This window comes from Hesperophylax consimilis, chromosome 24, assembly GCF_061612785.1.
Source record: "Hesperophylax consimilis isolate HC1 chromosome 24, BYU_Hcon_1.0, whole genome shotgun sequence".
Taxonomy (NCBI): Eukaryota; Metazoa; Arthropoda; class Insecta; order Trichoptera; family Limnephilidae; genus Hesperophylax; species Hesperophylax consimilis.
Genome location: NC_142859.1, coordinates 28805071 through 28831372, shown reverse-complemented (window position 1 = coordinate 28831372; position 26302 = coordinate 28805071). Strand labels below are relative to the sequence as shown.

The 26302-nt window shown below is 35.4% G+C and overlaps 3 protein-coding genes across 3 annotated transcripts in view; 2 read left to right on the top strand and 1 right to left on the bottom strand.

The window, feature by feature from the left end:
* LOC149412168 (uncharacterized) overlaps positions 1–10745 on the top strand; it is a 133093-nt gene extending 122348 nt beyond the window's left edge. Inside the window, exons 2-3 of the mRNA XM_089646366.1 lie at positions 3524–8335; positions 8431–10745. Coding sequence (XP_089502492.1) covers positions 3524–8335; positions 8431–9477 — 5859 coding nt within the window. The 3' untranslated portion in view covers positions 9478–10745. The remainder of the gene's footprint in view (positions 1–3523; positions 8336–8430) is intronic.
* Positions 10746–11027: 282 nt separating this feature from the next.
* On the bottom strand, positions 11028–13070 carry LOC149412167 (tRNA-splicing endonuclease subunit Sen15-like). The gene has a single exon (XM_089646393.1). The coding sequence runs from the start codon at positions 12823–12825 to the stop codon at positions 12343–12345; it is 483 nt and encodes a 160-aa protein (XP_089502519.1). The 5' UTR covers positions 12826–13070; the 3' UTR covers positions 11028–12342.
* A 1341-nt stretch (positions 13071–14411) lies between these two features.
* shrb (charged multivesicular body protein shrub) lies at positions 14412–25347 on the top strand. Its single transcript, XM_089646556.1, has 6 exons — positions 14412–14782; positions 16916–17093; positions 18875–19025; positions 19961–20066; positions 20973–21033; positions 24272–25347. The coding sequence occupies exons 1-5, from the start codon at positions 14602–14604 to the stop codon at positions 21026–21028; spliced, it is 672 nt and encodes a 223-aa protein (XP_089502682.1). The 5' UTR covers positions 14412–14601; the 3' UTR covers positions 21029–21033; positions 24272–25347.
* Positions 25348–26302: the final 955 nt, after the last annotated feature.

Genomic DNA, 26302 nt, shown 5'->3' with positions numbered 1-26302 from the left:
AGTAAATCTTATTTATATACCATATAACAACGAGGAATCGGGTTAACGTGTTCTGATCACTATGTTAGAGCTGTAAACAATGGATGCAGAATAGCTATTATTATTAAAAATATATATTCACATCTCATTGGTATTATTTATTACGCTTCTGTTGCTTCAACAAACGACGGAAGATATTGAATTTGATAGCAGACATTGCGAAAATTTAATTTAAATACAATAGTACCCACATATTACTTCACAACTCTATTTATAGCAAGCTGATTGTTTTGACCGTAGAATAATAAGTATTATTTATCCAGGGCCGCCAGAAGGGGAGTTTGGGGGGAAAAGGTAGAAACACACTGGGTCGACTTAGTCTACGTCATACGCAACGCAAACTCACGCTTCCATCGCTGCGCCGATCTGTGCTGTCCAGAATCTCCAGATCGGCGTGGGACGTGCAAAAATAGAGAGTGTGACGTCACGCCTCCAACAATCGCAGTACCTAATATTCATAGAGCATACATGAATTTTACATAGAACTGCGTGTTATACATAATGCATTTATCATTTTATTTTTTATTTTTTTTATTTGGTACATTATTTTTTACAATTTATGTTTTCCAGTAATGTAGGCCTCACTGGGTGGCTTGCCCGTGCTGAGGCCTTCATTTTATAATATGAAAATATAATTTACATATTACATTTAAAGAGAAAATAATACATTTAAAAAGAAAATAATACATTTAAAATAAAAAATACGAAATACATAATAATTGATAATACATTTAAAATTAAAAAATAATACAATGAAAATAATTTTGTGTGTTTGTGAGTGATGTGTGTTTATATTGGTTTTGTGTGTTACGTGAAGGTTTTATTTTTATTTTATGCTATGAATTAATTATTATTAAGGCGAAGCTTAATGCCAAATAACTATTTTGATTAATCTTTATAACGAAATGGTGTACATTGTGAATACCAAAAATATTCTTTATATAAATTGAAGGTTTTCCTATTGTACGCTTGAGTAGAATACACATAAAAAAATAAATTACTCAATATATTTTTTTTTTCAATAGAAATGTATGAACGCATAAAGGAAACAACTTTAAAAAAAACAGTATAATAGCTAAGATTAATTGTGACAGTTTCACTTGATTAACTTTTTTGCTTTCTTACAAAATTATTCACAAAATAAATAAAAAATAATTTTGTGCTTGAAATCGAACGTTTCTAGATTCCGTTTGTCACGCGATTTTAATGCCTATTACCTACAATATAAGGTATACCAAGAATATACACATTTTTGACTTGTAGCTTCCTCTTAAGGTGCATACAATTAAAAGGTTACTTGAAAAGTGACACGCTACCACAATATCATGCTCAACTATTTATAATACGTTACATCATCTGTCGTCTATGTATGAAATATAAGTGACAAGTTTAGTGCCAGATATAGATAGATAGTGCCCAGTGGTCAAGCAAAATAATCGAGAAAAAAATCACTCCGTTACACACATTTTTTTTACCTATAGTACCTACATCTCTTTTAAAATGTCTCATAAATTTATTTATTTTGGTTCGGCTAAGGATTGAACCTTCCTTCCCATGTTCCGGAGTCAATCGCATTACCGACCTTGCCAGATTCCGATCGTATAGGACTTACATTTATTTCGTACATTAACTGATGTAATTTCCTTCCGAATCAGAGAAATGCGTATATATGCCCGCGTGTGTGTACGTGATTGACACCAAAAGTTAATTGAATGCATTGTCATTGACAACGAGTCTATCTGTCGAGTTTTAGCTGGATCGGATATCGGGAAGTGGGTTAGTATCCGCTTCCAAGATTTGCTTTCATTCATTACCTGTCGTTTGATAAAAATCGAAAATTTATATGGATTTTTTATTAAAATCACGATTGAATCGTATAATTGAAGAGAACTTTAAAAAAAATTGTACCTACCTAGTGCGTGGGCCGTTTAGCAAAAAGGTAATTCTATACATACAAAGTTGCAATTTTAGCATTGTTTTTTTATAATCATTGACATGCAATCTTCCACAAAATATGCAACTTTTACCTCGATAAAAGTTGATAACACTTACCAAGCTTAATATGGTTTTACATAATAACATACCATTACAGAGGTTCATTGTACATCGGTAAAACCAAGTAGGTACTTATTTGACTAAAGCAATGCATTTCTTATTATTCGCGAATGCATAACGTCGCCTGCGATAATGTTAATGTTGCAATGCGGAAGATGGTGGCACTTCCGCCGGAGAAAACCTACCTACGAATGGTGTCGAATTACGTAAAATATTCATATGGAGAAATTACTAGAAAAGTCCACTTATCGTGAAGTACCTACTAGGTAGGTACTACCTTGCTTTATGTTTTCCTAATACGCCGGTAGTGTGTAGTGTATAATACCTATTACAGTTAGAAATAACTGTAGATAAATGTCGGTGGAACCCTATTTAATGAAGGCAAATAATGGTTGTTACATTTTTATTGGTTAATTAAAACTTAACTAGGCACTGTGCAGAAAGCCAATCTGCCAAGAAAATGTGAAGAAATGTCTATTTGGATAATGAATTATAAAATGTGTAGTTTGAACATAAATTTGCTCCTTATCCTGATGATAACTTTTTACGCCTTATTCGAGTACTGATAGCCCCCATTCAAAGCTCTGGAAAAACCGTAATTCTGATTTGGATTCCAGGACATGTTGGCATCGTGGATAAAGATATTGCGGATTTTTTGGAAAAACAAGGAGCATCCTCATGTTACCCTCGTAAACCACATTCCCTATATGACATTTTTAATTGTATTAGCACATTCTGGTCAATCGAAGGGAGCCTGTTATGCCTCAATACTAAACAGAGGTTTCAAAAACTTCCCCTATTTTTTCAAACACGAAATTTCCTCACTTATTCGAATGAGGATTGGACATTGTTCCATTCCTTCTCATTTTTTATAATTCACGTGCTTGACTCCCCGGATTGTACTTTCTGTGGTCTACAAGCAGGAACATTGGATCACCTACTGTCCCTCTCTGAACAAATATCCTCTCTTCTGTCAAGCCTTACCTAAAATTGCTTCCCTCCCTCTCTAAATAAAATTAACATGTAAATTCACCTTTCCTCTCTCCAAAATTTGAAATAATGGCCTAGAATACCCCACAAAAAATGGAAATTGAAAAATTTGCAACTCTTAGGTAAAGCTAGAGTTATACATAATTCATTACTTACTTACTTAACATTTTTATAAATTAAGCTCCTTTTACTATAAGTGACGATTATAATTTATTTTGCAATTTGGTATAAACTTAGTTGTAATAATTATTTGTGCATTACTGTTTTGCTTATTATTATTATGCGAGACAACCATTACGGCTTCCAAAGTCATTATCAAAGTGTGGCTTAGTCTTGTAGGTGCCTATAATTGAAAATTTGATATTTGAACCTGTTAAGAGATTGCTTTGTTTGATTTCTTAAACCTCCATTTTAATTTTTATTTATTTATTAATTCCAGATGACAAGTGCGGCGCGGGTAGGAGCCGCTGCAACCATGAAGGTCATATTCCTTCTTCTCGCCATCAGCTGCTGTGAAGCAAACGAGAGGTGGTCCAGAGAACTAACTGGAGAGAACAGTGAATGGGTGCCACTTCAGTCCTCCATCAGCAAGAGACAAGCTTCTGCCAGAGTGCTCAACCTCCCTACACCCTTCCAGCCCAACTTCTTCGACACTCCAGTGTTTCAGGACTACATCCCGCAAGAAGCTTCCAGGCAACTGTACCTACAGTCTGCTCCAGTGGAACAAAGCTTCTTGAGTCAACCCAACAATCTCAATCAACCGATTCAGCTGACTCTGAGAAGTAGATTCAATCCTCAGGGATTTATTCCACAGACTCCAGAGGAGCAACAATACAACGAATTCAGGCAGAGTATTCAAGAGCAGTTTCAACAACAGCCTCAGTCCATTCCACAGGCCTTTAACAACCAGTTTTATAGCAATGTTGTGAACCCTAGTCAGGCAAGCGCTCTGCCGTATTCACAGACTCCTAAGCCATTCAAGCAAGAAATCCCAAGATTCGTTGATGGATATAAAGTGGAGAATGTGTCAGGACAATATCTGGGAGGCACCAATGATAAGGCTCCTTTACCAAGCTTGAGGGAAAAGATTAATGAAAATTCAGCCATTGCTCCAAATCCTCAGATCATGACTGAGAGATCTTCTTCGAATTACCCACACACTACGCCTTCTGGAACCACCGTAGAAAAGGAAGAAGTCCAGCTCTTATACGTGCCACTTGAGACTCTTCAAAACAAGAAGTTCGATGTGAAACAATTCTTGAAAAACTCCCGCAAGGATAATCCATTGATAGACTCAGTAGGATCTCCGATTCAGTTTAACAATCAATTATATTCACCCACCCCTCCTAATTACAACAGCAGGCAACAAACGCAATTGCATAACATTCAACAAGACCTTTTGCAGCAGGCTTTGAATACGCAAAATCTACAGGGATCTTTCCAGAACCAGAATCATTTCCATAAACACTCTGCTCCAAAATACCAGCAGCCCTCATCGCCAACAGCTTTGCCATTCACACAATCTTTCCCGTCTCCTGCTATCACAACACCGAGATCGAAGAAATTGAAGGCTCATCAACCACCTCTGGCGGTCTTTATGGTTCACAAAGGTCAAGGAAATCCCCAGCTCAGCGATGTTTTGAGAATCCTTAAAGAATCTAGGAGCATTTCAGTTTTAGACACGATTATTCCCGATTCTCCTGATGTATTCGTCGGTCCATCAAGTTTGAAGGTACCATCTAAATACGCGAAATTTGACCTCCCTTATTTGTCAAGCATTGATGGAAACAGGATTCAGCGCAAGGTAAATCAGTTACCATTCTTCGTTGCGCCACTGAGTTATAAGGCTCCAGATGGATTTGCAAAGATTCCTTTCCCCGCTCCGCACGTTGGTTCAGTGATTGTCAATCCTTTTATGCAAGAGTCTGATGATCTGCCGCCATCTCCTTTCCCAAGCTCAATTGACTACTCTACTTTCCCACAATCTCCTACCACAGAATCGTTCAGATCTTCTACAGAGCAGAATAATTTCAGCTTCTTCCCTTCCGCTACTCCAAATCCAGGAAACTTCCAACAGAGTACGCTGTCAGGAATCAAACCGCCTCCGTTTGTGCCATTAGAACAATCGTCATTCAATCAATTCAGACCGCAGCCTTCTAGGCAACCAGAGCCCGCCATCATTAACTCATCGCGCGCACCTCAAAGTGCGTACTTTTCCACATCTGCGAGACCTTCAGTAAGCTACTTCAGTTTCCCAGGACCAGATTACAGCACTCTTCCCACTACGAAATCTCCGAACCCATTATCTTATGACAGTAGAGGCCATTACATCACCAATGCGGCAGTAGATAATTCTTCGCCACCTAGGTTCAGCACTACTGGAAGAGATACGACAACCCAGAAACAGACATCGCCACTTCCCTCTACCTCAAAGTACGAGTTACAGAATCCATACAACATCAATTCAGCATTACAACTCAAAAATCCCTACGAGCCAGTGGACTTCAGGACAAGTATCCGAGGAAACGAAATTAGGAGTTACAATACCAATAACTATAGACAGCCCGCTGGCGTGACAGACCAGCACTTGTTTAATGCTTTTGCTCAGCCTGAACAGAAATATCAACAGTTCTCTAACCAGAACCAAAATCAAAACCAGCAAAGACCAAATTCTGGATTCTCTACAATCATTGATTACTCACCTAGGCCTTACGTAACGGAATCATTCCAAAAAGAAATTTCTGAAACCAAACCACCCCCAGTAGAAGAGACAACACCAGAGCAGTATGACTCGTTCAGAAACAAACCGAAAGATACATTCACACAGTCATACAACCAATACACCAATGGTCCAGTTGAACCAGAAGATACCGACGTGACTCAAGAAATTCAATACGAAACCGACGTTCCTACAACTGAAATCACCCAAACATCTACCACTACCACGACTACTACCACAACAACCACTCCTGCTCCTCCGACAACGACGAAGGCTGCAATCAAGAGGAGGCCACTTCCCTCCAGGGGTCGCCCGCGTTACACAACTCCCAAACCGGATGATGCGGAAACAACCGTCTCCTCAAGGAGCACTACACGCCGAGTACCAATCCGGGAACGCAAACCAAATACATTCCGCACCAAACTTGAGAGCTCAAGATCAACCACCACCACCACCACTGACCCAAGTGTGGAGAGCATGAGTGGCTTCGAACCAGCCAGGAAAGGACAAGGAAAATTCACGACCAGGCAGCAATATAACCGAAGCAAACCAGACAGTGAAAGAACAACAACAGAAATTCCAACTGAAAAACCGACAACAAAAAACATCCGAATGAGGATGAGAGGAAGGACACACTTCAAGGCGACTGAAGGATCTGATTACGTACCCAAGAAGAAGGTCAAGACTGAAGAAGATAACATAGCTTACCAGAGAGACGTCTTACACCAAAATTACCCCGTCACAATATCCGAAAGACGAAGCACCCTCGAAGTGCACACGACTACAGCCATGCCGAGCAGCTTGAGCAGTGATAGAGAAAATATCCGAATTTACGAAACAACCAGCAATACCCAGCGGTCGTATTCTGTACAAGATACGGCCTCGTCAGCGCCTCCTTCCGTTTACCAAAATGAACCTATTTTCCAGGGGGAACAAGAGCGTTATATAACAAAGCCCGAAATATATGTTGAAATAAATGGAAACTCCCCTAGTGGACCAACTAGTGAACAATATTCTCCCGATAGGACAACTCAAAGCATTCCGTTTAGTTCCTCAACTTCAAAATATGAAGAATTAACTGAACCGAAAATAGTAGAAGAAATTATGGAGGCCATTCTAGAACCAGAAACTATTGTTAAAGAAGAGGAACAAACCATTTCAGTTACTGAGGCACCCACCACGCCTGAAACTCCCGTATTTGAGGAACCAGCGCCAAAATTCAGAAGCAAATTGCGAGCACGTCCAAAGTTGTTGTCTTCTTTGAACATCCCTAAACGCACTGATGATGAATATCAATCCATTTCAGACTCTTTTTCAAGTAAGAAGGCTGAAGAAATAACCGAAAACAGTTTCGACTACACGAGAAAACCACTGAATAGCCCCAGTACTTACAGGCCTCTGTTCAGTAACAGACGGACGACCATGAAGATTGAAGAGATTGAGGAAGAATTGACATCCAAGAGGAAGCAAGTAAGGACGGACTCCCGTCCCACAACCTTCAAATACCCAGTCTTTATTCCGGAGTCCACATCAGCAATGCCATCACCGTCCGCGGATGCTGAAAGCGATTTCACTCCAACAACTAAGAGAAATCATTTCATCAGAAGGAGACCTATCAGGCCAACTGCTCCAGCATTGGAAACAACTACAGAAAGCCAGGTCACTAGCGTGAAGCCAACAAATAAGAGAATACGGGTCCGAGGGCGCATGCGCGCTAGAACAACAACAGAAACACCAGAATTCAGCAGATCAACTTATGAAGAAGAGACAGCACAATCGTTCAGCTCACCAGATCTGACCACACCGAGGGCACCAACGAAGTACAGAGGAAGACAACCAACCACGAGATATTTCAAAAGGCCACTATCTCTACCTGACAGGACTCCTCAAAGTACAGACGAAAATGAAGAAGATCAAGCTTCTTTCGACTCCATCAACCAGCCTGAATTCGTTGAATTCAACTCAGCAAGCCGACACAGTGGAAAATCTGATAGCCATTGGTCTCCAAAACTTTCATCCAACTCTTTTCGACCTGTCTTCAATCCTAATGTAATTGCTGATACAGTTAAAACAGATTTTGAATTTGGGACAAAGATCAATCCCGAGGAACCTGACATCATTACAGCCAGAAGTCCATACGAAGACGTGCTGATTTCAGTGACACCAGCCAGTAATCACATTAAAAAACCTGCAGGAGCTGTTCACAAAGAAATACGTAAAGATAAGAGCGTGAAGGCATCTGACGCCACTTCAACATTCGAAAGCGTTTTGGAAGAAGTAATGAGGAATTTGGAAGAGCAGGATGAAGATGAATACAGCAAAGATTATGTAGCGGTGATGAAGCATGAGGGTGGAGAAATTGGCGAAATACCACCAGAGTCCACTGCCGAAACAAACCACGCCAAGACTATCATGAATGTCAACTCAGAAATCAGGAAGATCTCTTTACAGAATGTTGAACCGACGGCTCCTACAAGCTTTACGACCATTGCCGAGAATCGTAGTTTCAAAACAGATTCCGATGAAACAGAGGTAAGGATTTTTAACATTATCCTTTTTTATTTTTTTTCAACTTATTTTTAAAACATGAACGATGAAAACTAATTTGTTTTTTTTTTACTTTCTAGGAAGAAACCAGCACATCAAGGAAACCACGCCGCAGGGGCTTTTGGCGCAAACTTCGTCCAGTAAACAAAGAAGTATTCGAAACCGCAGAATCTCAGTTCTACAAAAACTCGGCAAACGATCTTGTGCGCGACCAGGATAAAACAAAAACCCTTAAAACAGAGCAAAAATTCGTAAAAACAACTGAAAAATCTTTTGAAGAAGTCATCACAACAACTTCTTTACCACAGGTCGAAGAAACAGTAGCAACAACGGTATCGTATCAACAAGTGGAGAGTTTGGAAATGATCCAGACAACTTTACCACCATCAGAGTCTGACCAAGGAGAATCTGTGACAGAATTTAATCCTGAAGCTATGGACCTTGGAACGGGTGCACCAGACTTGATTGCCATGGAGATGACCAATCACGAAGTCAGTTTGCCATTAGACAACTCGGGACCTGTTGAGGCTGAAATACCCATTGAAAGGGAAAACCAGACACATTCATTTCAATACGAAGAAGAGATTGCTCCCACAACTGAATCAAATTACGAAATCAAGACAACAATAGTTGATTTCATGAACAGTTTGATATCCCAGAGCACAGAAGCCAGTGAAGTGAACAAAACTCAGACAACAGAGCAGATACAAGAAGAAGTTGAAGAAGAAGAACAATTGATTGCCACAACTGTGCAGCCCCAAAGTGAACTAATTGAAATGTCAGCAGCAGTTGAAACTAAATCCAAATCAACGACCGAAGTAAAAAGCTTTTCAGAAGCGATGGAAGAAATTTTAGCCGAGGTCGAAAGCATGAAAGACGATTCTGATTCAACCCAGGAGCAGAAGAATATTGAAGAACAAGCAGTGAAGATTCAAAATGAAGAAATGAAAAAGATTACAATCCAAACCACTGAAGCAACAACATCAGGATTTAAATTCCTCGACCCAATGTCAATAATTGGCACATCAGTGTCAACGGAAATTTCACACGAGACAGAAATCTGCTACCGAGGAAAATGCGTTAAGACGAAAAAGGTCAATCACAAGAAAGCCGAGAAAGAACCGTGAGAAGCTTAACCTAAAATAAGTGGTGATTCGTGTTAGTTGAAAAATCAAGTGCCTGATTAGTTAACGAACTAAGAATTCTTTCATTTACTGCCAGTTCAAAAAGAGCACTTTTTAAGTCTTTTTACGGACGCCTTAGTAGTGTTAGAATGCAAAAATAAACCGAAAGAAAAACTTTTCTATCCAATTTCATTGCTTTGTTCAAAGCACATATAAATTATTTATTGTTTCATCATATCTTACTTTTCTCATTACACAAGAGCCGAGTTTTTTGTAAAAATATTAAATGTTATTATAATAGACATGACTTTTAAGATGTCTTCAGACAAAAGAAGAAAAAACAGTCAATCAATGATAATGTGTTAAGTACTTATTGTGTTAGTATGGTAAGTTCATATTGCTATTAAGTTCTCTGGTGGAATTTACTACAGCTTATAGAAGACATCTTAAAATGAAATATTTAAAGTGTTTTATATGATTTAGTTAGATAGAAATTTAGCTTAATCTTTAAACATTAGTATTATGATCGGAATATGGAGAAAAAAACAAATTAATTTACATAATGGGTACCATGTGGAGCGAAAGCTGTTTCAATAAAATAATTATTATTTTGTCATAACAGCATATTTTCCTGTTAATGATAAAACAGTTTATAACGTCAATTACAAATAAATTCTTGAAATTTACACTTTCTAACTGTGGTAACGAATGAACCAATTTTAAATTCGAATATAAACATTTGAAAACGAGTCATTGTTTGATAGATGTTAACATTAATATTTTAACGTCATTGTTCGATACAGTCATGTTAAAATTTTGAGTGTCATTGTTGGATACATGTTAACAATTATCAAGTTTGCTGTTTAATTGCAATATATTTATGATTTCTTCAACAAAAACCTGGAAAACATTTAGAATGAGTTAATGAAATTGACATTAAATGATTAGGTACTAAGATCTGAAAATAGATTAACTACTTACAAGCTTTTGATTATAGTATTTGATTCATTTAAGGCATTCTCCATTAGTCTGATCTAAATGTGTAAATATTAACATTTAAAATGTATTAGTTAGTCAATGATTGAGCGGTCATGTATGTATGTTAGATAGTGTTTTATATTAAACAATGTTTTGTGTAATACAACAATCCATTATTGAAAAACATGTTTATTGTACATAATTTAAGTAGAATAACTTACACTTAAGTGTCTACTTAAACATACCATATTTAAGGTTTTTATTGATAAATGTAATTTATTTTTTTAACAAGTTTTAGGTATTATAATTTCATGTTTAAATAAATATAAACTACAACATACTTCAATAAGTTTCAAATTATTTCATTAACATACTTTCGTTTGTGTTTTGTCAAATCTGATAATTTGAAGATTCAGTACAGGAAGATGCTGCAATCGATGGCTTCAAAGCATACACGACTGGTGTAAGTAGCTACAGAAAAGTATAAATGAATGAAAATAAGCTTAAAAATTTTCAGAAGGTAATCAAAAAAAAGAAATTTCAAAATGAGAAGACATTTTTCACTTTCACAACAGCCAAATTTATTAATCAAAAAATACAATAAATACTACAGATTTCATCTTTCATCTAATCATTGTAGGAATAATTAGCATACATTATAGCCTGAAGCTTATCAATACAAACCTGTTCACGATATTGTCAAAGGAAAGCAAAACTGCTGTAATAGCGAGAACATTTATAAAAGGGTAAGAAAAATATTAGGCAGTTATGGCTGGTTAGGGCAGTATTGGTTTTCTGTGATAATTTTTTTTAATAATTTACATATGAAGCGGAGCCATCTGTTGAATAAATATAAAATTAACTTTTGAACTCAGAATGTATCGACTTATCAAAGAAAATATATCATGAAATAGGTACATTTATTAAATCAAATCAAAAATTATTTATTGTAAAATAAAAATTACAAAAGGTGTAGCTTAAGGGTAGACCCCATTTCTTCCAGCTAACCACATTTATTTAATTAAAATAGTTATATAATATTATTTGTTTTATTATAATAATTACAATGTTTATACAGATTAAATAACAATACATATACCAATGAAAAAAAAAAAAAATATAAATATAAATACCAATAAAAATAGGCGTTTCATTTACGTGAGGTATTCACTCAACGTGTAGTGACATTTATTAACAAGGAAAGTGTTTAGTAACGATTTGAATTTGTGTGTATCTTGTATTTGTTTAATGTTATGTGGAAGGTTGTTATATACTTTAATGGCCATGTAGTATGGTCCTTTTTGGAATATTGTTTTGTTTGCTTTTGGTATTAGTAAGTTTTCTGTGAGCCTTGTAGCGTATTTATGTGTTGAGTTTTTTAGTGGGAACTTGTCTGTAGATGATCGCACTAACATGCATAACTCCATTATATATATGTCTGTAACTGTCAGAATTTTCAGAGTTTTAAACATAGGTCTACATGAATCTAAACGATCAGAGTTTGTAATTTTTCTTATGCATCTCTTTTGTATGATGAAAACATCTTTAGCGTTTACCGAGTTTCCCCATAAAATAGTACCGTATTTTATTATTGAATATACATAACCATAGTATGCGGCTATTACTGATTCGGTGTTTAATATTTTTCTCAAGGTACCCAGAACATAAGAAAAACTACTGATTTTGAGACATGTTCTTTCCAGTTTATGTTTATATCTTATTCTATTCCCAGTAGTGAACAGGTTTGGGAAGGTTCGATAATATTATTATTAATGTTTACATTTATATTTATAGGTGTAGCTTGCACTGGATGATAATTATTATGATAATTACTTGGCAATTACATTTCATTAACACTTTATATATCTCTTGAGGTGTTTAATTCAATAATCAATCCTCAATGACACTTTGATTATGCGCTTCCATCAAAATAGAAAATTTGTTCTTTCTTATCTCATTTTCCAAGAAGTTTTTCCGCTCTTCTCTTGTCCTGTGTCTCGTGAGGTATTCTGGATCCTGAACGTCAATGAGGCCTCTAGTAAATGTGTATAAAACCACGGTAGAATCAGACTCGACACAAGCAATGGTAACACTTTGTTCATTAGTCTTATCACACAACTTATTTTGGTATTCACTTATGATCTTCATATTAATTGTCTGAGAAGTAGACTGCGGTATATATATCTGAGTATTAGCCTTCTTTATGGGTTTGGCAGTCAGGTAAATAAGGTCCAAGTCTTTGCTGTAGGCAAAGTCGACATCATACATTAACTTAACCTCAAAAAGTTCAATGTAAACTTGGTAGGCAAGAGCAATTTTTATATTGGATTTGCAGCCTAGGGATTTTAAATGATTGCTTATTTTTAAATCCATCTTCAAATTTCTGAGAAAAGACGTTTTTTTCACTTACAAATGCATTGTTTTAATTTGATCAACGGTTCGGTATTGTTCTATTCGTGATATCTGAGGTATCTCGGCATTGTTCTTATGTTTTGTAAGTATAAGTTAAGTTTGGTGAGGATACTGCATTTTAAAGTTTTACGGAAATTACAAAGTTTATTTTTAACTTCAAACTGTCAAATTCGTGGTGTCAGAGCTAGACAAGAATATTCAAGAATATTATTATTCAAAACGTCAGAATCTGCCATGGACCTAAAAAAACCCTGGACAGAGCATTAGTGCGATTTTGTGTGTATGGCGTGAAGCCAAATCTAGGGTGAAGGGAAATTGCCTGGCAGCCATCATGTATGACTTCTTTTGAACTGATTTGTATGCAAATTGGTGCATAATGAACTATTATTATTTTATTTTTGGGTTTTTAATGCAGTTATATCCGTTTCTGATTTTTGGAGTATTTTATAACACAAGAAATTTAATACGTCATTTTAAAAAAATAATTAGATTTTAGCATTTCCATACGTCTTACCCTTCACCCCGCGGCTTCAAATTGGTGGCATTTTAGATCTATGGAATCTGCCGTCTTGAACTGTCAAACTGTGAAGATGAATTAATATTCCTCTATGGTTTTTACGTCTATGGTAATACCATAATGGCGGCGCAAACATTCCCAACATATTGATTTGTAAATTTAGAAGGTGAGTGGTTTAATTATGTTTAGAAGTAAGAACAAATTGCAGCAATTAACATTGTAGCATATATTTCAATAATAAGATACATAAATTATTATTATTGATATTTCAATAATAATTATTGTTCTATTAACAAATATTATAATTAATTCAATGTAAAATGTTCCTACTGTTTTTGTTTTAAAACTAAGCTCACAAAGTAAATATGTTTAGCATACACTTATGTGTTTACACGTAATATTTTAAGTAATAGTGAAAAGAGTTCTGAAACATTAAAAAAAATTAACGTGTATTTACCAGATACTGCACACCAAGTCTTTTACTTAATAATTAGAAAATGGATAAGCTTTTAGAATCGCTGGCCACGCTCAGTACGAATACCTCAAACAAACAAAAAACATGGACGAACTGCCAAATCGCAAAAATTTTGAAATATTGATTGACTAAAAAATATTGGTGTCGAGCGTGGCCAGCGATTCCAAAAATATTGAACACAGAACATTCAGTATTCTACAAGTTTAGGAAAGACATCAACGTTTATTAAACTAGTCGGTAAATAAAGGCTTACAGAAATATTATTTGTTTATAGTGCAAAAGTTACAGCTTGATCCATCTATATTTGCAGGTGGTAAAGGAAGAACTAACGAAAACGAACGAACAAATAATTTTTGAATCCACAAAGTTATCCTGGCTGACTGGCGACGCCGATGCCATTATTTGCAAAGATGGTATATGCTGATTTTTTCCCACGCCTTCGAAATATTTCCTGGTACAGAGCAACACAGAGCTTGTAAGAAAGTACCAACAATTTCAATATTTACATGCTTTAGGAGGACAACACTGAATTTCGTATGGCACATCTGGTTCTGCCGTAAAAGTGACGCATACTTGAATTTTCTCTATGTGTGACGTCTAAACACAAATCCGTAACAGTTTATTCCGACATTTTGGCTGAGATTGCACAATTATCCCTGGTGTTTCTTCGCTCGTTGTGATGATAAAGCATCACCATTGATTATAAAATTATTCAGTGTTTAGTTTGTTTTTAAAATCGGCCACAATGAGTTTCTTTACCAAAGTTTTTGGGGGCAAGAAGGAGGATAAGGCTATGACAACCGGAGAAGCAATTCAAAAACTGAGAGATACGGAAGAAATGTTAATCAAAAAACAAACTTTCTTAGAAGCCAAAATAGAAGATGAAATTAAACTAGCAAAGAAAAATGCATCGAAAAATAAACGAGGTTAGTAAAACTTAGGATACTTTCTACAACAAACTGCTTCTGTCAAACTTAGGTTTGTAGGTTTCCCCACTAGAGATAAAATTATATTCGTCATAGCGACGTGACCTTCATTTTATTAATCAAACTGAAAAAATGATGTCCTCGCTGTTGTAATTGGGCGGATATAATCAAAATTCTTGTATTCGAAATATTTCAAAATATATTGCAAAAATACTTTTGATGATTTTCGTTTTTAACTTTTAAACGTCAGTTTGGCATAAACAAACATTATCAATAAACAATATTGACTCATCTTATCGTATTTGTGTTTTTTTTATCAATGTTTAACCACTTATCCTAATAATATTTTGTACATTTCTTATTGGTATAAAAAAAATAATAACATAGACACATGATTTAGGTAACGCTTTACTACTGCACGCATATTGTATGCGGGAATGAACCGTTCCCCCAGCATTACGCGCATTCATATTGTATGTTTTCATTTTCTTAGAAATTATATGAAACTCACAAAAAGTGTTGTGTACATCCATTATCCTATAAACATTGGAAACACGGTGAAAGGATTAAATAGTAATAATATTATTATTATTTTTTTAAATGTGGAACCGTAGAACAGTCCCAAATGCTCACAACTGTATGGAGCCAGTGAGACTATGCCATCCCCAATGGAGTCTGTTGTGAGGTTAAAGGTAGTGGGAGGGGAAAAGGAAGGTGGGAAGAACCTGGCTATTCAGAGCTGGTCACGAAACACGGCCACAGTCATTTCAAGCAATGTTTCAATTATGAATGTTGGTCTTACACCAGGGCGATACTGAAAGTATATTCCACTCTGGAACGTGCCACAAATATACTATATATTATTTTAAATGAGTAATTTGTGAATTAACACAAATTAATCAAATGGCGCCATTTTCGTGTAAAATCTGTACATTAGAGATAGAGGACATCTAAATATCTAGTTCTAATAAGTGTTTGATTAATGGCCTTGCAGCAGATTGGGAGAAATGGTTTCATATGTTCATCACTCCTGGATCCACTGACCTCCAGATTCCTACCCATCCCTCATACCCGCTTCCTTCCCAAAACTTCCTTTACTTCCTTAAAAAAAAACACTCCACAGCATCCCCAAAGATGACATAGGCCATTATTTTTCTTATGGCCTGGAGCTAATGAAATATTTTTTATGATTAATTTCAATGTAATATTTGGTAAAACTGGACATGATATATTATGCCTCTAGTGTACTAATTTTTCTCCAGCAAAAATGACAATTTGCACATGAAATATCTTTCGAAAACAGTCACAAAAATATTGTGAATGCTTCAGAATGTCTAGGTAGAGTCCTTTGTCCCATAGGAGCTAGTTTCCCTTGGCATTCAAATAACTGGCAGAACATCTGCTGCCCCCCACACCTGTCACCTGCCAACCCAATAAAGGCTCAGCTGCACTTTTGTGTAAATGTGTTTCTTTTACGAACACTGATATTTTGAAGGAAAGAATTGCATTTTTATATGTTACAAACCAACCCATAGACACACAGATTGACACATAAGTTTGCTGTGGACGGTATCACCACTGCTGTTGATATTGGGGACACCACCGCTAAACATATCCTAGCTTTATTTTAACCATACTATTATTATTATTATTATTTTATTTTTTTCAATATTATCTGAATATTCTCATTTTTGCAAACTTCAGGCACAAATATTCAAATGTTTTATGATCATTTCTGAAGATCTTAATTTGCCACATTATACAATAAACTTATAATCGAAAAGAGGTTCGTTCGTAAGTAGAAGATTTTGAACTTTATAGCAGTTTTTTTGGGTCTGATACATTATTTTTTCTGGGCCTATAAAAAGAATTTAAAAGGCCGATATGTGTTCTACTCGCAGTATTTAATTAAAGCATGTGAAATATTTCAAAGCGATCAAATTTATTTAATTTAAATATTAAGTAAAATCCATTAAAAAAGTACCCCAATAATTATCCACCTTAGAAACCTACACCCTTTTATCAGTGAAATGAAAAAATTAGAACATTTTCAAACATTGAGTAAAATCTTTAAAGTACCTGCCCAATTTATGCACACTACGCAATCTCACTCTTTATTTTAACATATTCCAGCGGCCATTCAAGCGCTGAAGCGCAAGAAGCGCTATGAGAAGCAGCTGCAGCAGATCGATGGCACCCTCAGTACCGTGGAGATGCAGCGGGAGGCTTTAGAAGGGGCCAACACCAATACGGCCGTGCTGACCACCATGAAGAATGCAGCAGATGCCCTCAAGGCTGCACATAAACACATGTAAGTCTTGCTTTATCTCCATACGGAGGTACATCCCAGGGTGGGATTATCCACTGACTGCGGTCTCTTAGCCGTTCGCCTCCAGTCTTCAATCCTTTCCGTCTTGCTTTCAATCCTCTTCCACACATTCTATCCACCTCTTCCTCGGTCTTTACTTGGTAATAATTATCGGTATGCCATACTCCTAAATTAGCAGTAATTAGTGTGACTTATGGTATTTATGCATCAGAGGCAGTCGGTGACTTTTTGTAGAAGGAACGCTGGACAATATATACATATATAAATCTACTATCTAATGTACAGACTAGCCCACGAACAAGATGCAAATATACATATCAAACAAAAATAGTACATCGAATTAACTCTATAAATCCTTCGCTCTGTGCATAGTGTCTTTTTTTGCTAACACTATTTTATTTTATTTATTTATTTAACGCCCAGAGGGCTTTTACATGGTTGGTAGTATAATTTTAATTTGACAAATACTTTCAAACATAAAAAATAAGAATAAAATTACATTTGATAAAAGCTATGCAACAAGTCATACAAACACATGAAACAAAAACAGAAAATTACAGCTATTTTTAGGTTTATATGATGTGTTTAGGAGTATTGTTGAAATAAATGTTTTAAATGATCCACAAAACTTGCCAAGTTGGTATTGAATATGTCAACATCACCCAAGTAATGATTTCCCATGGTGTGAAATCGTTGTATTGGAGAGTGGGCAATGTAGTTACGCTTATGTGTGCTGCTGTAGAATATTGTATTTTGTCGTGTTGTTACTGTGGGTGTATGTATGTTTATAAGTTGCAGGAGTTCACAACAGTCGAATTTAGAGTTAAGTATTTTGAATAAGAACGTTAAAGCGTTTATTTTACGTCTATCTTCTAATGTATGTATTTTTAGAGTATTTAATAAGAAATTGTATTTTAAGTCTTCGACAGGGATATTTAATTTAAAATTTATAAAATGTAGAAATTAAGTTAAAAGCTTTTTGACTCTAAATAATAATCTAGAACATAAGAGATGCGGTGAATCCAAAGCATGTATGGACTGCGCCTGATATGCATGCACAATAAACTTCAGGTGAACACTGTACCAATTCTCAGAACACAATTTTAATTGTAACAGTTATAATGGAATGATTCTGAAGTTCTTGGTAGCATCGTATCTACAGCTGTAGGTCCGCATGCTGTGAGACCACAAAAGTGTTTCTACGACCCAGAACTAGTGGAACTATAGCATCCCCATTTGGAGAATGTTGTGAGGATGAAAAAAGTGGGGGAAGATGGAGAGGGGTTCATCTGATTGACAATTCATTGTCAACAGACCGATTGCCTTCTCTAGTGTACAGACATAATGTAGGAATGCTGAGTCTGTTCTATGGAGCTAGCAACATTGATCCTCTATGCACTGTTGCACGTACATAACTCGACGGTGGCGAGCGAAACACTCGTTAACAGTATATATTGGCTTTATGAGAATGGGTTGTTTCTTCGACTCGTTTTTGTGTAATAAACAGAGCTACGGGTATCTGTTTTTCCTCCTTCGTGTAACGCGGCTCTCTTCAAGACCCTTATTAATAAATCCCTTTCTACATCCTCACAATGCTGCTCAACCGGATGGCGATATAGTTTCCCTGTCTTTAGACTGCATAAACAGGGGCGCTCTTGTGAAGTGTCAATAAAAATAATATATAAGTAAAGCCCCAGCAGATAAGAGAGTTGTTAATATTATCTTATGATTATATATTACAATGATTATTGTTATGTTTGCAGGGATGTAGACCAAGTTCACGACATGATGGACGACATAGCCGAGCAGCAAGACGTGGCCCGAGAAATCAGCGACGCCATCAGCAATCCCGTGGCCTTCGGGCAGGACATCGACGAGTCAGAATTGGAGAAGGAACTCGAAGAATTAGAACAGGTTCGTTCATATCTAATTATGTACCATACATACATACAGGTTTTTTGACATAATAAATTCGTAATGTGCGCACTCAATTAAAGCAAACTTCACCCTAACGCCTGACAAACAAATTGTGAAATATAACTAAAATAGTAATCACATTCAATTTATTGAATTTGTTCCGAGACAGTTCAGAGTTTAGGTGGACATTCAATTGGTTATGAACCTTTCTTTTGTTCTATGATTTAATTTGAGTTCAGTTTCAATCAATTATTATAAAGTTGTGTATTTATTTTAACCTCTTCCCGCATGACCTATCAAATCTAGAAAAAAATTCATAGTAATCAATTATAAATTATCAGTCAGAACCTAAACAAATATATAAAGTTGCCAGTATACGTTGGGCCAACGTTGGTGCTACTCGCCAACGTATGAACGCTGTTGGCGTGTTGGCACCAAGATCCTTTGATATGTGCACAAAAAACTGACACTAATCGGTTGGTTGACCAATGTTGGTGGCCAACATGTTGCAATGGCCAATATACGCCAAGTGGTCCTCTATACGTTGGGCCAGCATATAGGACAGCTTTAAATATAATTTAAATAGATTATGTAGAAACACACATTTATAGTTTAAAAATGAAAAGCTGTTAAAATTCGATTGAACCACTAATTAGTAATAATTATTGATGAATTAGTCCCATGAGAGTTTGTCATAGACTTTTCTCACATGCATGATGACATCATATGATGCCACACGTTTCGAACCTTACATATAAGTGTTATAAAAATCGAATGAGCCGGAGTCAACGTAAATTTTTGGATTTCCTGGCGACGGGTGATGCCGTCTTGCGGTAAGAGGTTAAGCTTCCAATCTCAGTGTTTTAGTTTTGTCTGCTCAGAAAGAATGAGACTCCACTTACGAATTATACTTATTGTTTTTGATTTTATAGGAGGAACTGGACAAAGAACTGCTGGGAGTTGGAGAGACAGACCAGCTTCCCAACGTTCCCATGGGAGAATTGGCTCCTGCCGCCAAAGCGAAAGAAAGCAAGAAAGGTCAGTTAAAAATTGCACTAATTCCATTACAACGTATTTATCTGTATAAATTTCTTAATTAGGATTAACTAACAATGGGATTCGTCTCTAAAAGTAAGACCTTTCTTCCATAAGGATAAGTAAGTATCTGATACTCGACGATTCAAGTATCTTGGCGATTACTGCCGCACATCTACATGAATGTTTGTATAACTTGTCGGCGACCGCCAGTCTCCCGCGACTAGCCCATTGAGGTTGTTCCAACTCACGTCGCTTGTGCCAAACATTTTGCAATAATGCGTGTGCTTTTCCATCAATGCTAGGAACAAAACAGTCAACAAAGATTGACGGGATATAAAAATGACAGCTCAAGCAAATGTTCCATTGAGAATGAGGTTATTTCGATAATTCAACAATTAATGTTGGAGGTGCAGGTCTCTCAACTTCTGTAGCGATGTATACGTACTGCGCGCAACAAGTTTTTGCGAAGTGAGTACACAGCTTATGTATCGGATGTCTGTGAATCCCCGTGGAAAAAGGGCTTTACTCCTCTAATCTCGATACAATGTGCTTACCAATGTAAATGTGCATTTCTGTACAAGAATTCGTCTTTAAAATTAAAGGTTTGCAAGATGCAAGATGATTTGACAATGACAATTGAGTTGTCTGACCACTTCATAGAGCGTCAGTTCTTTATTTGCAGAAGTTTAAGTGACTTTTCTTAGTTGATAATATGATTAATACATTCAACCCTCCGTTTCTCCATCAATTCATCCGATACATTGTTATTTTTAATATTAAATGTAGAAATATCTTTATAAAAATCTCAATAACATATTGAATGATGTTATTGAGGTTTTAAAAAAGTAGTTTAAGGAGTGCTAGGTTGTTGATAATTGAAATAAACTATGGGTTTTGCAATTTCAGTTGTTGTGGAAGAAGACGATCCAGACCTCAGACAGTTGCAGATGTGGTCTCAATAATTTGGGTAAGTAATTTTTTTTTTCAATAATTATTAATTTATAAAATCACAACGCAATCATAGATATTCAAATTAATAGACTTGCCTAATATAAAATCTGGGTATCATTTCGACGAGCTGGACGCAAACCATGTGACCTTATTTTTGGCACCAAGGGGGTTCGAGAATGCTTTGAATAAACTACGACATCAGTCGTTCGTTGACCGCCGAAGAGTGCACATTTAAATAACCAGACCATGCGCAGAATAATAAGGTTCGTTAAAGTAAGACAATGGTTTGTGGCGCAGTCCACTGTGGCACTTTTCTGTGCAGATTCTGAATATTCGTTTTTAACAGAATTGCCTGGCTAAATGCTAAAAATTGACACTTTAACCTGATTTTGGATTTGTAGTTAAGTTTTTTACAGAGCCAGCAATTTGCAAAATTTGCTATTGCAAAAAGGACCAGTAATTTGTAAGCCGATTTTATTTTCAAGGACTAACTAGTGATACAAGTGATGTTGTGTATACCGTCGGATACATCTACAGTAGAACCTCGTTAATTCGAAATCCACGGGACATCAAAAATCAAATTTCGAATTAACGAATTCCCACGCAATTCGAAGTTTTATGAAAAAAAAAAAAAAATATGCCTAAAATCGATTTTCTCAGCTGCCTCTTCAAATCCATGTGGTATTTTAGCTGTAAATTCGTATTAATACCAATTATTTCTTTATTTTCGCGGCCGATTACCGTAGCAGCGGGCCCTTTAAATTCAGATATTCGCAATAAATTCGTAAAAATGCTGTATATTTACGCGTAAATCGAGATTTCGCTGCCGATTTCGGTCGCGGCTGGCCTTTTAAGTTCAGATATTTGAAGTAAATTCGTAAAAATATGTCATATTTCGGCGTGAATCGAATTTTTTCGACTGATTTCCGTCGCGCCGTTTTTTTAACTCGGATATTCGAAGTAAAGTTAGTAAAAATACGATATATTTCCGCGTAAATTGAAATTTCGCGTCCGATTTCCGTCGCAGCGGACCCTTTAAAATTCTGATTTTCGAAATAAATTCGTAAAAATACGATATATTTACGCGTAAATCGAAATTTCGCGGTTGTGTTTCGTCGCGGCCGACCCTTTAAATACAGATATTCGGTGTAAACTCGTAAAACTACGACATATATCCGCGTAAAACGTATTTGTCGGCCCTTCAAACTCGGATATTCGAAATAAATTTGAAAAAGTATTGTTACATTCCAGTTTAAATCGATTCAGATTTACAAAATAATAATACTAATTAGGACGATGTATAACCACGTAAAAATACATTTTTCGGCGTTTTACCGCCACGGCTGACTTTTAGATTCAGATTTACGAAATATTATGATTTATTTTCGCAAAAATCAAATTTTGTCGAATTACACGAACAAATTTTCGTGCGCGGACAAAAATAAATTTCGAATTACGAATTAACGAATTTCGAATTAAAAAAAAATTTGTATGAAAAAATTTTTCTGCGGAAATTTTTTTGCCGAAAATTTCGAATTACGCGTTTTTTCGAATTTTCGGGGTTCGAATTAACGGGGTTCTACTGTATTGACAAATCACAGAAAGATGATCACTCCACTTCCCCACACTGCACAATTTAGTTTGTTCCCCTTTCTCTCATTGCAGGTCTATTGTTTTGTATGTCTATGAACCCAATAGAAGTTTAAATTTAAAATTTTAACTAAAATTATTTTACATTCATGTTTATTTATAAAGAAAACTATAATGTATTAATAATTATTATGACAGTTTTGAGTGGACAATAAATTGATTTTCATAACAGAAGTATTGATGTTTAAAAACTGACACGTCTTTTGCATTATTCATTTTTCAACATAGACAGAATATAATTGTGTGCATGTCATATTTACATTCTATTGTGTACTTAGGTGCAAGTTCTAATAAAAACGATTAATTTTTTATTGAGCCGAACAGTTCTTGAAATATTTTATATTTTGTATTGATTAAAACTAAAATGAATTACATTTGCGCCTGTCGATGCTATCTCTAATGCAAACAAATATGTAGTTGCTATCTTTAATACCTTTCAAGTTTAGGACTTTTATTATAGTGTTAGCAAATAATATTCACAATTTGTTGAAAATTGTACATAGTACGTATAAAATATTAAATTTTCCGACGTACATAATACAGGATTTTCCAATAAGAGGTGTTATTTTGATATTCAATCGTAAAAGATCAATGGTTTAGTTGCTTGTGTTGCACGTAACGCCGTTTTGTTGAAAGTAAACTCTGTCCAGATCAATACCATCCAATTCCGGCCATAAAAAATCATTAATCATCTCTTGATAGCGCAATCCATTCACCGTAACTGTTTCTCCAGCCTCATTTTCAGCCTCAGTCACATGTTGAGGATAGAGAGGCTTTTCAACAATAATTCTTGGGTTTTCCGAGTCCCAGATGCGACAATTTTGCTTGTTGACGAAGCCACCGAGGTGGAAATGGGCATCATCACTCAAGATGATTTGCATTTGATTCACTCAAGTGAATTTTAATAATTTCAGTGCGTTGTTGAAGCGTGTATCGTTCCATTTTTATTAATGGCGTAGTTTCTACTTGTCAAATGTCAAAAAATGACAGCTCCAAAATTAACATCTACCGAAATAGCGGGCTATTTAAAATAACACCTCTCATTGGAAAACCCTGCATATGTATTGTATTCCAAATCATTTTTTTTGATGTTGTGCAAAAATAGCATTTGAAATATATTTATAATGATAAGCCCAATAAACCAAATGTAGCAAAATATCTGAAACGGTGAGTTCTGGCATCATGAAATTTTCGCAGCTTTTTCTGGAATTTATAAATCGGCAGCAGCAGCACTACAAAATCATTTCCATCATAAGCTATCGAGCTTTAAAATGATCATTTATCGGTCAAAAAATAAGCATATAACCAAATTATTCAATTTTAAAATTAGGTAAAAACTTTAGAAATATAGATGTGGCCAGGTAGTTAATTTATTTATGTGATTACCCCAAATGGAGGGTAGTTGGAGGTGAATGAGATGGGAAGGAGGAAGGTTAGGATGTACCTGCTGGATACTCGGGTCTATTCACTAAACACGGCTAAAGCTGAGAGTACCTACCACTCCAATAGACTTTATTTTAAACACAGTGAAACCCGCTAAAAAAGTTCCCGTTCAAGAGTTCACTGTATATATTCTAATTTGTATTTGTTTTCGTTGATTTCAGATGTGACCAAGAATTCATCGCCAGAGTTTAAGACCGTATTTGCTTTTTTACGTCATATCGCTTTATTAGCATAATATTATTACTTTTTACCTATGTTCCAAAATGAATAAAATATTGCATATTTTTTTATTCGCAAATTTGTAAATGTACATAACTATACTCCTTACCTACAAACTAACCGACCTTTCAAACACAATTATTACCAACATTCATTTAAAATGACTTCCTAGTCTAATTTATATGCACACAATACAGTAAATCTCTCTTATATGATTTTTCAATGGAAAAACTCTTATATGCAAGCCTTATAAGAGGGTCAAAACCTACTTGTAAAATTTTTGAAGGGTCCGTATAAAAAAAACTTTCTTTTTATGGGGTTTTATTGAAGGTACATATTCCGTTTTTAATTTTTAACTGATGTCATTACAATACAGTGAAACACTCTTATAAAGTTTTTCAAGGTACTAGAAAAGGCGATAAACCTTACATGAGAGTTTAAATGTAACTTAAAATTGTTAAGTCTAGTTTGGTTTATTTCTTAACTGTTGTTGTGATGCAGTGAAACTCTGTTATCAGGTTTTCAAAGTACTGGAAAAAGGTATAAACCTTATATGAGGGTTTTACTGTAACTTCATATTGTTTAGTCTAGTTCGTATGCACACTAGGCTAACAAGGCATAATTCACCACCCACCTTCTTGGGGCTCCAAAAGGCTGACAGTAAATTGTAGCTATATTTCACAATATAACTAGTATAACAATAGAAATATAATTTTATATTTTATTTGCAAAAGTAAAAAAAAAAAATAGTTAGCCCAATTTAAATCAAAGCAATGGGCGGTCTAAGGTATTTTTTTATGTTACTTAATATGAGATTCTTTTTATAACTTTCACTGAATAGAAAATGCCTAGAAGTGTAATTTATAACAATTGAAAGTAAACTCATGTTGCTAAGTTATATCATACCTTTCGTCTCCTATGTTCCAGACAGGCTATTGAAATTGATTGTGTCTTTTCAAGAAATAAGTAGTCCCGGGTCGATTGTGATCAACCCGATCATTTTGACCTGATCACGAACCTCCAATGATCAAACGGGAAAAAAAAGATTCGATAACTGTCAGTCAGCATCCGAGATGGGTGTGGCGATTGACCATAGGTGTATAATTTTTGTAGACTGGGCAACTCAAATCATTGACAGAAAAATAGAGATGGTAATACCTGAAATAGCCTGTCATTGCGGTCCAGCTCGGAACAGTCCATTTCAGATTATCCATCTCTATTTCTGTGTTGTGAGAATGAGAATTGAAATGTTCGGTATACACAATTTATACATCTACGGTCTATGTTAACACAGCGGCGGCACATTGATCTATGGCTGTTTTTCTATGTTTAAAAGGCTGATCAAAGATCGGCCTTTTAACCCAACCAGTGGGTCGTGTAAATAACTGATTGATCTACTGATGACTACAAAGAAGTTCAATATTTACTAACGGAAAATTGACCATACTTTGGGCATCCAAACAAGCCCACAATACACTTCTATCGGTTTATTTTTTCTGTGGTATCTCTCAACATTCTGTTAGAATAATAAATTTATTTTCATATTTAAACCCTTTCTCATTCAAATTGTAATTTTTTGAGTAGTATTCACATTTGATCATGTGAACTGGAATTGTTTGGTTATATTTTTGCTATGTACTCAATATCTACTAAAAACACTGAACAGAAAATCAGTAGAATGGTGAATTTATTACGATTTGAGAAACTTCCGAAATTCATTATTTATTCAAGAAAGAATTTCGATATTTAAGAATTTTAATCATTTTCAGAAAAGTAAGATAAAATTAAGGTTACAGACACGCCCACGACATACTTATATCTATGGTTTATCTCTTCAGAGATTAAAATAATAAAAACTTATGTAAATAACATATTTGTGTGAAGATAAAAGAGCACTTCAAATTCTGCTCATTTTCTTTGTAAAGAACCAACAAAGCAATAAGCAAATTGATGTAACAATTTTTAAAAAATAA